General features: G+C 36.6%; 2 protein-coding genes across 3 annotated transcripts in view; one reads left to right on the top strand and one right to left on the bottom strand.

Moving 5' to 3' along the window:
- LOC125061769 (ATP-binding cassette subfamily C member 4-like) overlaps positions 1 to 15285 on the top strand; it is a 55336-nt gene extending 40051 nt beyond the window's left edge. Inside the window, exons 24-26 of one of the 2 annotated variants that reach the window (XM_047667368.1) lie at positions 58 to 218; positions 2089 to 2366; positions 15250 to 15285. In XM_047667368.1, the coding sequence (XP_047523324.1) occupies positions 58 to 218; positions 2089 to 2362 (435 nt within the window). In that variant the 3' untranslated portion in view covers positions 2363 to 2366; positions 15250 to 15285. Of the gene's footprint in view, positions 1 to 57; positions 219 to 2088; positions 3154 to 15249 lie in introns of those variants that run through there. The other variant, XM_047667367.1, reaches the window with a different exon arrangement.
- The window catches only part of LOC125061767 (ATP-binding cassette sub-family C member 4-like), a 77327-nt gene continuing 69477 nt past the window's right edge, over positions 8115 to 15964 (bottom strand). The window contains exons 21-25 of the mRNA XM_047667364.1: positions 14512 to 14639; positions 13317 to 13439; positions 11727 to 11849; positions 10572 to 10732; positions 8115 to 9225 (exon numbers count right to left, since the gene is read on the bottom strand). Of these exons, the coding sequence (XP_047523320.1) occupies positions 8952 to 9225; positions 10572 to 10732; positions 11727 to 11849; positions 13317 to 13439; positions 14512 to 14639 (809 nt within the window). The 3' untranslated portion in view covers positions 8115 to 8951. The remainder of the gene's footprint in view (positions 9226 to 10571; positions 10733 to 11726; positions 11850 to 13316; positions 13440 to 14511; positions 14640 to 15964) is intronic.

Here is a 15964-nt window from a genome sequence, read left to right as displayed (position 1 = left end):
TGCAAAGTTTGAAGTTTTTGTCAGTCAAAATCTTCTTTTAATGACAATCAATTACAGGTGGAACTAAGAGATGTTGTACCAGCATTGGACTACAAGGTTTCCGAAGGTGGATCCAATTTCTCAGTCGGTCAAAGACAGTTGGTGTGCTTGGCACGGGCTGTTTTGCGTTCCAATAAAATTCTGATAATGGATGAAGCTACCGCCAATGTTGACCCACAGTATGTATATTTCTGGTTCCATGATAATTATAATAACCGGCGACGCACTTCCGAGCCATCTAATAGTGTCTTCTAAGAGCCCATGGGCGGCGTTATCACAAAACATCAAATGCCTCTTGCCAGTTTGCTCCCAGTTCTATTTAAAACCAAATACAAGTAACAATAGTGAATTAAACAAGTTTTTGTTCAAATTAACTTACATTCTTCTACGAATGGATTATTTTATTAATGAACAAGATTTTTCAATGAAGTTCTGTTTAACACAACAGCCCTGCGATTCTGTAACTCACTTTTCGAACTCACACAGCGGTTTTCGCATCGGCGGTCAGAATTATTGTTTATCAGAATGCCAAATCATAAAATGACTGCTTTACGACTGATTTGAGAGCACCGCCGATGCGAAAACCGCTGTGTGAGTTCGAAAAGTGAGTTACAGAATCGCAGGGCTGAGCGCTTTATAAGGCAGTTTTTGCCACGCACCACAACTATGTGGAACTTGGCCCACTTTAGTATTTCCGAAGTATTTCGACTTAGGGTCCTTTGAGAAAAGAGCGTACCAATTCTTAAAATGCCGGCAACGCACTTACGAGCCTTCTGGCAATGTGAGTGTCCATGGGCGGCAGTATCACTTGACATCAGGTGCCCGTTTGCCTGTTCTATAAATTAAAAAAAATGTGAGCCGTCACGGGACGCCTGGCAGATGTGAAACATCCACATTATTTTGTAAAAGTTATGCAGAAAAGATCAGATTGTGATGGGAACTAAATGTCATAATGATAAAATAAAATATTACGATTTTTTTTCCAGATAACGATGACTATTTATTGAATAAACATTTATTTTCATTAAATACAAAAATTTACGAATTTATTTCAAATCGTGACTACTTAATTCGTTTAATCAGTGACTTCAAACTACACACACCGTACACACTACTGCATATAGACTGTATATATATACCATCGTATATCATGTGGCGATGCGTCGCCACGGCATGCGTCGCCACGCCAGAAATCGGTTTTACGTGCAGCTGCTGTTTCACATCAAAAAAAAATTCGATGAAGTTTTGTTGTGGGTAGCGATGTAATCGTATTACGTAGATGTAATCTTATAATATCTACGTAAAAACATGTCCCATTTGAGAGTCATACATTACGATAATCCTCTCCAAAAAGAGACTTAGAGATTCAGAAACAGAACTTAGCGCGAACTATGACTGAATTCTATTTAGTTTTATATTTTTTGTGGTTGCGTGTTTTTCCCTTGCTAGCTTAGATCTAATATAATTCATGTGTATGGGTATAAAATATATAAAGAGGAATGATTTGATTTTTTGTTTGTTTGAAATGAATAGGCTCCGGAACTACTGGACCGATTTCAAAAATTATTTCACCGTTGGCAAGCTACACTATTTTTTTTTCAAAAAATTAGGGATGCTTACTAAAACTTGAATAATCTAACCCAAGATGTAAAAAAATAAACAAAAAACTTCCTTCAATCGCGTGCGCTGCGAAATCTATTAATTATAGAACAAAATGGTGTATTCGTACCTAGGTATTGATCCTTATCAAAATAAATACCAACGGTTCACATAAGCTACAATTTAATGGCATAACCACCAAAAAAGCATGGTGGATTGGTGTTCTCCTGCCGTTTCTCTTGAATAGTTTACTACTACGTAATATAACAAAAATCTTAGCCACAGCAACGCTTGGCCGAGTCTACTAGTATGTGTATAAAATTTGTGATGTCATATTTTCTTATATGTATAATTTTATGCATATCGTGTTTTAGGACTTATAAATAAAATCCAATACATTTTTGAGATACAGGAGTTATTTTTCTCGTCTCAAAATCTTGTCTTTTTCAGAACTGACGAGCTCATCCAAAAGACCATAAGAAAAACCTTCGCGTCTTGTACTGTATTAACAATTGCCCACCGGTTAAATACAATTATGGATTCTGACCGCGTTCTAGTCATGGACAAAGGAAAAGTAGCAGAGTTCGATCATCCATATATACTCTTAAAAAACCCTAATAGTCTATTTAAATTTATGGTTAATGAAACTGGGGATAGCATGAGCAAAGCTCTCTTCGAAGTGGCGAAGAAGAAATATGAAGAGAATACTCGAAATATCAGTTAAATAGGAGTTTTTTTGTTAATGACAAATTTGCGGAAATCCTACTAAACAGACAAAAATATCGTATAAATTAGTTTTAAACAAATCTGCAACCTCAAAGGTTCTTGGGTTCAGTTTTTTGTATGTGCAACATTTTGATGTGTCAACGACTAAAATATCGAAACGCCAGCTGCGCGCACGAAAAAGCATGACTTATTGTCCCGTTACGCCCACTGTCCCGTTATGCTCATTGTACGCTAGCGCCGCGTCTATCTCTCTTACACTCGATTGACTTATGCGTCCGAGCATTTACTTTTTCTTTGTATCAAACTAAATATAGATAATTCAAAATGATTCAATTTTATTCATAAACCTTTACAGACGACCATTTATTTTAATAGATAAGTATGTGATGCCTGTGCCGGCATGGCTTTTTGGGTCTAAGGTATGCCATTCAAGTCCATTGATGGACAGCCGTGATTCGACCACGCGGCCTCAGGTTTGATAGGGCACACATCATTATTATTAGAATATTATATTAAGAATTTATGACTGCTCTATGTCTTTTTAGTCTGTAATCATAGATTTCTGAACAAATTTGGACATTTTTGTATATCTGAACTAATGTTATGAAGCCTTCGTGTGTTTAAGCCCTTAAGTTAAATCTAAGGAAGCTGTTTTTATAGTCCAGGGAAGTTCTAAGATTTGCCACACAGAAATAATTTAACTAATTTACGACCAGTCACTTTCTAAGCGGCTTGATCCCTTGGCGTTGCGTGGAGATGTGGGTTCTGAAGAGTTGTTCGGACTAATACCTGCAGCTGAGTTTCATCATCGGATGTCAATGCAGAATACAAAATACCATCCGTATTACCTCGACGTCCGTCGTTCCACAACTGAACGTTGTTTAAGGCAGTTTTTGCCGCGCACCACTACTATGTGGAACCAGCTGCCCACTGAAGTATTTCCGAACCAATTCGACTTAGGGTCCTTCAAGAAAAGAGCGTATCAATTCTTTAAAAGCCAGCAACGCACTTGCGATACTTCTGGCAATGTGAGTGTCCATGGGCGGCGGCAGTATTACTTAGCATCAGATGAGCCTCTTGCCCGTTTGCATCCTATTACATTAAAAAAAACTGTTTTTTTTAACATTTCTTTTATTATCTTGTATACCACTTCGCAATCGTGTATGTATTATTCTGTTAGAAAGGCTATCCAGCATTGTATAAGTTAGAAAGAGACAAACACTGTTTTGTGGGTTTACTCTCAATTTGTATGAAAGTTACGCTTATTTTGCCGCATGTGTACTAATTTTAACTATAATTATTAAAATAAAATTTCTATACTCTAATAAAAGACAAATTAATGAAGATGTGTTTTATTTATGTGTTTGATTTCAAAAAAAAAATTCTCCATAGCTCCTTTGTCCGTGGACTTTCAAATAAATTTATCAATATTCTTAATTCAGTTGATAATGTTAATCGATATAAATAAATCAGTGGCGCTACAACCTTTTAGGCCTGGGCCTCAGATTTTTGTATGTGTTTCATTTGACAATCTAAAGGCCTCCCGTGCCTGACACATGCCGTCGACTTTTTGGGTTTCGAAACAGTTTCCTCACGATGTTTTTCTTCACCTTTCGGGCGAAGCTGGGGTTTGAACCTAGGACCTCAAGGGGCCGTACGAGTATCACACAAGCAGATTTACTGCAATTTATTCCTCCCCTTCCTCTTGTAAGCAAAAGTAAGCAAAGATCTCAAGAATAGTACATAAACGTATTAATGTTCTGTAGGAATACTCAAAAACGAATTTCGTTTTCAAGCATAGACAATGTGTGGGTAATATGTGATCTACTAAGTACTTATTGACCATGACCTTGCACAAATAACAAATAGAAGAATGTTAAAGGAATTTATAGTTAAATGAAACAACGTGACTTCACTCAGGGTCTGTCTGTGTGTATGGATAAAGTACCAAATAGCTATGCAACAAAAATTATTTGGAAGATAAATTGTGCTATTTGACATTTCATCTGGTCTAAGATCCCGATATACAACGACCTTCACCGAGATGCTTATTTAATTAAACGTATTTTAAAGTTAATTTACCCATATGAATTATATTTATTGACATATTAAATTAAATATAAAATACGTTTCATTAAATAAGCATCTCGGTGAAGGTCGTTGTATATCGGGATCTTATACTAATCGGACTCATAACTTATGATGGACTTTATGTGACGAATAGCGCTATCTGACAGTCGTGAAACGCAACAATAGTGTTTATCCTACCAATAAGTAGTAAATAGCTAATTTGGAACTTATGTAGAACTTATCCGTACATTGTGAAACAGACTCTTAGTATCAGACGCAACTGACATTTTATTATGACAAAGAAACGACATATCATACAGTAAAACCGTAGATCAATACAGGTGGCGCTAAAATAAACTATATTTTGACGTGACAACGTCTTATAAATCGATGGAGCCGGCTGCACGCACGAAAAAACATGACTCATGCGGCGTTACCGCGTTCTGAGGCGTTCCATTTAAGGCTTGAAGTGCAAGCGAGAGCGCGAAGCGACAGAGAGGCACAATCGGACTCCGCGCTCTTCAGCGTTCGACATCTGTCTCTCTCCTACTTGAGTGAGCGTTTCATGACGTCGTCACGTTCAACTATCGTCAGGAAACCGACTTTACAGACAACCGATTTTTTATTTTTATCTTTACTGTTAAGGAAAATATTAGAAGAGGAATAATAGAGCAGTAGTAGCGTTAGCGTGCGACTCTCATCCCTGAAGTCATAGGTTCGATCCCCGACTGTGGACTTGCGCATTTAATATTGGCTTGAACGGTGAAGGAAAACTTCGTGAGAAAATGGTTGTAGACCCAAAAAGTCGACGGCGTATGTCAAGCATAGGAGATTGATCACCTACTTAAAATAATAATAGTAAAAACATTATTCATGAAAATAGGTTGTGACAAAATTCATCTATCGCTAGTCCACTCAGGGAGTTCCTGTGTTGTGGGTGACTAGATAACTAGCTAATTTGCCTATTAGATTGATTTTTAAATAGATACAGAAATCTGAGGCCCAGGCCTAAAAAGGTGGTTTATAAGGTAAGACAGTAGTTTTTTTTAATATTTATATTTAGAAAAATGAATTTCAAGATCAACAATGGTTTGGTGGTTTTAATTTTTTAATATTATTTTAGATATTCCCACCGACGGGCGGATCCATACGACTTTCTCCAATAGTCCACCTGGCGCAGCTGTTTTTTTTTGAAGTTATACTTCATTAGGCGCGTTATGAAAAATTGATGAGAGTGAAATTTTACGATGCGCGCGCAACGTTACACAAAATTAACAGAATGAAGTTAGTTCTAGGTGGCATGAAAATCGATAATAACTATGTTCAAGTTGTATATTCTAGTATTTTTATATTTAGAACACGTGTTTCGTAACAGTACAATTAAACAGTGTGAATAAATTAATATTATTTTGGTGTTTTTATTCAATAAATTTCATTTACGACGGTGATAGTAATAATAATTTTATTGATTAATTTTAATATTTATCGTTAATCACTATTGCATTCTAGTTACTTTTTTTCCATACGCCAAAGAAGTATAACTTCTAACGAGTGAACATAAGTGCACAAACTCTTTTTTTTTTGTTTTATCTATTTTAATGTTTATACTATTTGTCCTGTTCTCATAAATATCGTTGTCTCACATTCGTAAAACGTCCTACTCTATGTAATGTCATCTGTAATACACATGACAACGTCACACATTTTATGAAAATTTTACAAAACTTTCTAAAAAAATCGAAAATATTCAAAATGCCATAACAATGGGTTGCGCATGCACTGATTCCTCAAGCGACATAGATAAATCGGGGCTGTTCGCGAATCCTCACGTGCTCTACATAAGCGTTGCATTGGGGCTGGTGATTCTATATCTAATTTGGTCCCTGTACAAGTGTGAGATGTGCTGTTAAAATAGCGGTGATTAAGAAGCAACGTAGACTGAGATGTTACCGCAATACACCGATCACCTTTTCCAAGATGAGCTGCTGCGGGGACTGTTGTGAGGATTGCGGTGATAGTGCATTTTATGAGAACCCCAGAGTTCAAGGACTGTTCCTGAGCCTACTTCTCATTATACTGTACCTGAGCTATAAGATCTTTCGATGTCGTCATCCACGGAGGTGCATTCTTTAGTAGGTAAGTATTATCTATATCTTTATATATATAATTCTTCTGTGAGTGTGTATGTCACTGAACTTCTCTCAAACGACTGGACCGATTTTGATGAAATTTTTTGTGTGTGTTCAAGGGGATCTGGGAATGGTTTAGATTCACAAATCAGCCCGCCAGATGGCGCTGCAGTCGGTACTTTCATACTTTGCTTTACTAATCGCTTGAAATATCATGCAGGACAACGTCTGTCGGGTCCACTAGTAATATATAAAAATGAAACCCGTTTTCCGTTGTCACGACATAACATGAAAACGGCTTGACCGATTTGTCAGATTTTTTTTAATAATATTCCTTGAAGTACGAGGATGGTTCTTATGGAGAGAAAAATTAAAAAAAATTGAGTGAAAAAGTCTAAAAACAACACTTTTCTATATTCCCATACAAAATATTCGTAATAATACTTAAAAGTCAATTTGAACTTTAATACCATATCATAAAGTTCAAGTGTTAGTGGAGGGGTTCCGGGAAGGTAAATTTTTATTTTTTGACATAATGTATTTGTTGTATTATCAACTTTCTTGTTTTTATCTTACTAGCTAGACCGGTGTCCCGAATAGCAGAATAAGTATTAAAAAAAAAAGAATCGACTGTTAGGCGGTACGATGTTCGCCAGGCCAGCTAGTTTTCAATAAATTATTAAGCTTTTTTTGCTGTTTGCGTTGCGTTGCGGTTCCAATTCTCACTGGATCCGCTACCTTTTATATCATCCCCCCATCTTATCTTCCTGCTTCTCTTTCGTTTCCCACTTCTGGGTACCACTCCGTGACAAGTCTTGGTAAATATACCGTATCGCGCCACCAGCGATTTTGAGGCTGATTTTTACAGTCGCGTTATGATCATACATCATAACTAGTATTGTTATGATGGCGCATGACTATTTTTGGCTAAAAAAATCCAATTTTCAAAGTATTTGGAATTGATTCTCCTGTTCACACAAGCATAAGTGCTGTGGCTATACTTGTGGGGACAACGAAACCACAAACAGAAATAAAGCATCGTAGAGTCCGTATACTACCAAAAAAAACTGTTTTTTGGACAGCTCCGGCGCTGCAGCAAATGCAGCCCCTCCATCCTTGCCTTTATATACACTCCAGGGGTAAGGCAGACAAGACCACGTTGATAGTCGGGTGCTCTGATTCGGTTTTGGGTACTTTTTGATGAGATTTTTTTTTGGCAAAAAAAGTCATGCGCCATCATAACAACACTAGTTATGGTGCGAAGAACTCATGACGAAATCATAAAAAAAATCAGCCTCAAAATCGCTGGTGGCGCGATACGGAATATTATCCAATTTTTTATATTTTAATATCGCCTAATTTTCTTTCATCTTTACAATATATGTATTGTGTATACACACACTTAAGAAAATTTATACAGATAGGACCACTGATTCTACAGTATAGGCCTCATCCAATTGGCTCCCATCTCACTATCTTGGGCATTTTTTCCCAGTCTTCTCCAACTCGTGGTGTGTTGGTGTTAGTTGTAATAACGGAAATAAAAGATTAAAAAATTATAAAAACTTTATTCATAATTCGATCTAACCAATAATGATACTATTCTGATGACAGCTTAAATATTTCAAAAATTAATTTCACATGAATATTGCAATCACTGACAAATACAGCACACACACATGAAAGACGCCATAATGCTATTATTACATAAAATAGATAAATTTACCATCAATACAAATGTTGCAAATTAATGCTAACAATAATCCTTCAACAAATATCAACGAATTTATTGATAACCGTTTCGTTCGTCTAAAAAACTGTAGAGCAGTGTTGCTGCGTCGTAAGTTTGATTCTGAACCTTTGAACTTTCTATTTGCGGATACCTGCTCGCAAGAAATATCTTAAAACAGACCCTGAATTTGATGGCGTGTGTCAGACATAGGATACTTGCATATTAGAAAAAGCAGATGACATGTTTGGTAAGGCTCGCAACTTGGCTTCATTTATTTATTTATAAGTTCTAAAACGTTTATGCATAAAATTATACAAGAAAATATGACATCACAAATTTTACACACATCAATTATATTAGAACATAAGCAAGCTAGCAAGGGAAAAAATTTAATTAAATTAAAGTTTTCATGGACTATGTATATGTGTGTATATATTAATGCAATACAAGTCCACAGATCAGCTTTGACAATAACCGCTCCCGAAAATAAGAGATACACTATGTTAATTTCTTTGAATTGTAATACCTTTAAGATTGCACTGTCCATCGCTCAACCTTTTTTAGCTTGCTTAGAGCATTTCCATTGCTTTATTTCATGAGGAAGTATTTAGAAATCCACAGATTTTTGTAAATAAAACAAAGTAAATGAGTATTGTTTATTTTTCTTTCAGATCGCTTTGAAAGTACGAAGTCTTCGCTATTTCGTAGAGTTGCTTGCTGATCTTTTCACCGGTCTCCTTCACCATGCTGGTGAAGTGGCTGTTGGGGTTTGAGAGGAGGTGATAAGGATGATCGAACTCGGCAACTTGGCCTGAGCTCATCACTAACACTCTATCAGAATCCATGATGGTGTTCAATCTGTGCGCTATAGTAAGGACAGTACACGAGGCGAACTGTTTACGAATCGTCTGCTGAATGAAATTGTCGGTTCTGAAAAAGCATTGTTAAATTAACGGTTTAAAAAAACACAAGTTTTTAATTGTTTTTTTGTAAAACCAAGGGCGTTACGTTACGTTACGTTGCCAGGTGATTGCCAAGTTCAGGGGACCAGTAGCAGTAGCTACAGATGGGAAATTTAAACCTCAACATGGTCTTAACTATATAATAAATGAATACGTAACTAATACAAAATAATTTAGACAAATTAATTATTAAAAAAAGAGTTTTTCTACTAAAGCTGTCCCTTTGGCGACGTCCTTTAACACAAAATATGATATGTTACAGTTAGAATTGGAACTGTGACTAGAAATTATGAAGACGTGACCATGAGACAAAAATTAAAAAGCTATTAACGGAATACTTTGTTTGTTTTTCTTTGGTTAAATTTTGAGTATTTTCGATCGAATTTCATTGGAATTGAATCGAAAAGCAAAACAAAGCAAAATGTTACTTTATAATATAAAATATTTATTTCTCATTGATGGGAAAATATCAAATGGGTTAGGGAGCGTTCAAGTATTACGTAACGCAATTTTTGGAGATTATTGACCCCAATGAACTCGCCGTAACGTTTTTCAGTACCCAAGTACAGTACTGTACCCAAGTCTAGTAAAACGTTTCGTGACCACCTAGTGACTCTTTAGTTACTATTATGTGGTGTAAGTAGAAAATAATATTAACAATAACGCGTAATTCAATCCCCGCCCCGCATCGTAACGTTTTACAAAAGGACCCCCCCCCTCCCAAAATTCGTTACGTAATACTTGAACGCTCCCTGAGTGGTATGGATACGTGATACTTTTTAAATGTAATGTAACAAAAAGATATCGTGAGGATAATGGGATCTTTGTTCGTCGTGTAAGTAGAAAATAATATTAACAATAACGCGTAATTCAATCCCCGCCCCGCATCGTAACGTTTTACAAAAGGACCCCCCCCCCTCCCAAAATTCGTTACGTAATACTTGAACGCTCCCTGAGTGATATGGATACGTGATACTTTTTAAATGTAATGTAACAAAAAGATATCGTGAGGATAATGGGATCTTTGTTCGTCGACGCTGAATAATTATTTCCGTAGGTCAAAATCCAATTCGTTTTTCCATCGGTCTCTTTTATGCTGGTGAAATGGCTGTTGGGGTTTGAGAGGAGGGGATTGAACAAGTCAACATGGCCTGAACTCATGACTATCAGAATCCATTAGGATGTTCAATCTGTGTGCGATAGTAGACATATTCAGGAAGTCTCGAATCTTAGTGATGTAGATGAACAGATGGATGATTACCTCCTAGTGAAAAATTAAATGCCTAAACAGGGGATAGTAGCACCAATACTTACTGTGGATCAACATTAGCGGTGGCTTCATCCATAATCAATACCTTGTTTGATCTAAGTACAGCTCTAGCTAAACACATTAATTGCCTCTGACCAACGGAGAAGTTAGCTCCGCCCTCAGTCACTTTGAAGTCCAAGGAGGGTATACTACCTTTCAAGTCCACCTGAAGGTTTTAATTGTCTTTTTAACTGGCTTAAAAAAGATCAGTAATCTAACAGTATTCTAACAGTCCAAATTTCATGAAATCGGTTCAGAATTTTAGGTATGGGAATGATGTTTTGTGTAAGCAGTGACTTGACTTGACTACAGCCCTGCGATTCTGTAACTCACTTTTCGAACTCACACAGCGGTTTTCGCATCGGCGGTCGCTCACAAATCAGTCGTGAAGCAGTCATTTTATGATTTGGCATTCTGATAAACAATAAACTACAAGCTCCCCTCTTATCAGAATGCCAAATCATAAAAAATGACTGCTTCACGACTGATTTGAGAGCGACCGCCGATGCGAAAACCGCTGTGTGAGTTCAAAAAGTGAGTTACAGAATCGCAGGGCAGGTCTGTGGTTCAAATCCCGGTCTGAAATTTAAGCTGGCAGTATATCCCAGCGAGCGAGGTCGAAAAATATGATACCGCTAGGCTATTAAAGTTAGGCAGCTGGTGGCGTTTTTTTTATAAAACAAGGGGCAAACGAGCAGGAGGCTCACCTTATGTTAAGTGATACAGCTGCCCATGGACACTCTCAATGCGCGATTGCGTATCCAGCCTTTTAAATACGCTGGGTAAGGGTGTGAATACCCTTCGAATAAGCATGTAATGGTCAGCTCTAATATTGCTCTAACGTTTTTTTTTATTATTTTTTTTTAGATTGGACAATTCACACCAATTGACCTAGTCCCATGCTAAGCTAGTGAAGCTTGTGTTATGGGTACTAGGCAACGGATATACATACATATTATAGATAGATAGACATATAAATACATATTTAAACACCCAAGACCTAAGCACAACACCAAATGCTCATCACATCGATGTTCGTCTCAGCCGGGGATCGAACCCGGGACCCATGGATTCGCAGTCGGGGGTACTAACCACTAGACCAATGAGTAGACCACTGTAAATAATCTCCTAGAAGCCTAAATAAGAGAACAAAGGTGTACCTGTTCAAGCGCTCTCCATAACTCCTCGTCACTGTATATGTCGAATGGATCCAAGTTATATCGTATCGTAGCAGAGAAGAGAACGGGCTCTTGTGGGATGATGGAAATTTTTGAACGTAGATTCTGGAATAGTTATTTTGAGGTTTCAATTGGTTTTGGGACATGACTCTTCTATAATATTGTAAGTCCAGAGAGTTTCCTGAATATTCACTGACTTGGTTTGTAAGTGCTTGATGGGATCGTAATCGCTATGCCTATTACTCTTGACTGCTATGGGTTAACATTTAAAACATACATTGATAAAGTAGAATCATTACAAACAAGATTTTTAAAATGACTAGTAAATAAAAAGACAAGGAATCTATGTAAAGGTGATTATTATAAAATATGGTAAATTCTACCGGCTAGCCTGAAACATCAATTCCTTGTACTTTTTATTTTTATTTTTTTATGGCTCTGGCACGATTTGTGCATTAGCCAGCGTCAAGTATAGGATTTTTTATAATTCGTGCTAGTCTTTAGAAAATCGACCGTGCCCTCCATGTTTGGTTTAGGCACTTGCCCGGTACCGCACAACCCTCCCAAAGGCCGAGAACAAATTTAAATTAAATTAAAACTTGCCCTCGAACCGGGAATCGAACCCGGTACCCCTCACCTAGCTGCCACTGATTAACCTTGTACTTGTAAATAACCATAGCAAGCAGGATCGTTTAACTAGTTTAGTGCAACATATAACTGACACAAGGTCTATATCCAAAGGTAAATTTGAAATACCCACAGTGCAAAATTATTATGGAGACAGAACGTTGAAGAAACGGGTTCCATACTTGCTGGATAAATTTAGAGGTTTATTAAAAAACCATTTGTTAAATATGCTGTAACCTATAAGTAAATTAATTAGTGTGACCTAATTTAGTGATTTAGAAGTTATGTTTATTTAAGGCGAGTTACCTGCAGTCAAACTGCGTAAGCCGCAAAACTGGTCGGTCATGGTTTGAATTAAGGTGTAACTTTTTTGTGAATAAATATATTAAAACAATAAAAATGTGTGCGTGTACTAGGTGTAGACACGTAAGAAGTGAAACTTCTTTATGACCTTATTTTTCGAAAAATTATCTACATAAAGTTTAACAAAAGGCTTTTATTATCATAGACATGAATACAAATACAATTATTTCATTTTAACTTGTATTCACTTTAACTGTACTACTAAGATTATTACAGAATTGTAATAGAATTATTAGTATTACTATCATTGTTATCGTTATTATATATTTTTGTTACTATTGGCTTCGAATCTCTTCGGATCAACCGTGGTAGGGACAAGAAAAAGATGGCGCGTAACCGACAAATGTGACAAATGTGCGTAATTTTTTTTCCAACGCCGATAAAGAAGTTTGACTTCAAAAAGCAACATGGCGCGTAACCTGCTACAAAATTTCTCCCATACGTCGATAAAGAAGTTTCACTTCAAAAGATGGCGCGTAACGGAAAAATGTGACGCGTAACGAAAAAATGTTACACTAATTTTTTTTCCAACGCCGATAAAGAAGTTTGACTTCAATAAATAAAAACAAAGTAATTCCTTACCTGCCTAGCCACCAGAGATGTGTCAATTCCATCAATTATGATATTTCCGTCAATAAACGCAAATCTAAAAATGGCGGAGATGAGCGATGACTTCCCAGCTCCCGTGCGTCCCACAATGCCGACCTGTCAGCACCAGAATAAATGTACTTTATTGAGAGTTCGTGTTATACAAGACAAAGTTATTCGTGTAAGATATCTTTTATTAGAATAAGACCTCTGCCTCACCGGGACGCCATGGCCACGTCGCCAGCGACGTCGCCAACTAGTTCATAATTAAGATGTATGCCGGCTAACTCACTTGGCTACCGACTGGCGACGCTAGCTACCTGGCGAATTAGCATACTATAGCACTTTTTTTGCTTTTCATAGTCTCTTAATTATGTTTTTTACTTAGCTATCCTGAAAGAATTTTTAGTAAGGCTCCTGCTGTCCTAATTATTAATATTTTACATAATAACGATTTTAAAAAATTTTTAATTTAAAAAACGATTTTAATTAAATCAATTAATGATTAAATAAAATAAAAAATGTGAGCCGTCACGGGACGCCTGGCAGATGTGAAACATCGACATTATTTTGTAAAAGTAATATGCAGAAAGGAACAGATTGTGATAGGAATTAAATGTCATAATGATAAAATAAAATATTAAATTTTTTTTCCAGATAACGATGACTATTAATTGAATAAACATTTATTTTCATTAAATACAAAAATTTACGAATTTATTTCAAATCGTGACCACTTAATTCGTTTAATCAGTGACTTCGAAATACACACACCGTACACACTACTGCATATATACCATCATGTAGCGTGGCGACGTGTCGCCACGGCATGCGTCGCCATGCCAGAAATCGGTTTTACGTGCGGCTATAGATGTTTCACATCAATAATTATTATTTTATTATAATTTTATTGATCATTTAATTAAAATTTATTTTTGATTTTGAGTTGAGACAGAACTGAATGTCTGACAGACCGTCTGGCGACGCAGAGACGCCAGTCGTAGCCATGGCAACGTCGCTGGCGATCTGGCCATGGCGTCCCGCTGAGGCAGAGGCCTTAAATTACACTTTTTTAGGTCTGAGATTAGAAGCATTTAATGTCCATTTCTTTTTTGACGTTCATAAGTGTACATTGTGTTACCTATATGTGATTTTGATTGATTGAGTATAAATAAAATTGTCTTCAAACCTTCCAACCACTTTCGATAACAATATTTAAGTTTTTCAAAACTGGTGCTTCATCAGGCGCATATCTCATGTTGACGTCTTGGAACACAATTTTCCCTTGGGACGGCCATGTTGGAGATTCTGGGATTTCTGAAAGAGACAGGGAGGAAGCTAAATTTCTATTAATAAACACAGATAATAATGATAACTGAGCCTCATTTTTTTTTCTTTTTATGGCTCTGGCACGATTGGTGCATTAGCCAGCGTCAAGTATAGGATTTTTTTTTATAATTCGTGCCAGTCTTTAGAAATTCGACCGTGTCCTCCATGTACGGTTTAGGCACTCGCCCGGTACCGCACAACCCTCCCAAAGGCCGAGAACAAATTTAAATTAATTTAAAACTTGCCCTCGAACTGGGAATCGAACCCGGTACCCCTCACCTAGCTGCCACTTAAAAAGACCGCTAGGCTATGAGGCCCCTAAGCCTCATTTATTCCTTGAAACATTCATCCATCTTTACTTAAAATTGTATACAGAAATAATTATAAATAAGTTTTTTTTTTACAAGAACTTCTTATGTATCTTCCAATTGGCTCTATCTGTCTCTATCTTGAGTATTTTTCTCCCAATCTTCTTCACCAACTTCTTTAAGATCATCAGCCCGCCATTAATCACAGGTACATCTCTTGTTCCTGGTGGCCCTTTCCACCTCGATACCCTCTTTTCCCAACTGCCATTGGGTATGGCCTACCCATTTAGACATAGACATAACATTAATTACCAGCGTAACAGACAAATAATAATAATCAAAAAGTGCGTGCGTACAAAGTACACATGTCAGAAGTGAAACTTCTTTGGCAAACTATTTTTTAAGTCTTGTTCATATTTATACAAATCTAAAACTTTAGATTTCTGAGATTTAGAGGGAGGGATTTTTTTTTTTCTTCGGTAATAAAAACACGTGGCATTTTAATTTACCATTCGTCATTTGACATTCCAATAAATTATTGTGCATAAAATACTAATATTTTATACATTCTCTTTACGAAATTCAATTGCTCTCTCCCTTTTCTTCGACAAAAACGCTGCACATTTACGTGACGCTAATTATTATTATTATTGCGTTTCATCCGTAAAAATTTTACCCTCATAAAGAAGTTTCACTTCAAAAAAAAAAAGAATGAAAAAAGGATTTTTTTTTCTTTACAGTGTTCTGTAAAGAAGGGGCGTTTTAAGTATGTAATGGTTGGGTGTTCTGGTAGTAACTGGCCCTGGCTCAGCATTATGCTAGGAGCAGACTGTTCCGCAGCGCTGGTCATTCTACTAGAGACCACAAGAGCTAGTGCGCTTTTCCACTTAAGTTTTTTGCAATGGCATAGGGCATCAATAACTTTTGATTTCTTTCTTATATATTATTTCTGTTCTTATCTTGTCCTTTAGTTTTGAATGTACGTTCCATTCCTCGTTGACAAGT

Source organism: Pieris napi, chromosome 24 (genome assembly GCF_905475465.1).
Source record: "Pieris napi chromosome 24, ilPieNapi1.2, whole genome shotgun sequence".
NCBI classification, from domain to species: Eukaryota; Metazoa; Arthropoda; class Insecta; order Lepidoptera; family Pieridae; genus Pieris; species Pieris napi.
Note: the sequence above shows the minus strand (reverse complement) of the source record. Positions and strands in the feature narration are given on the sequence as shown.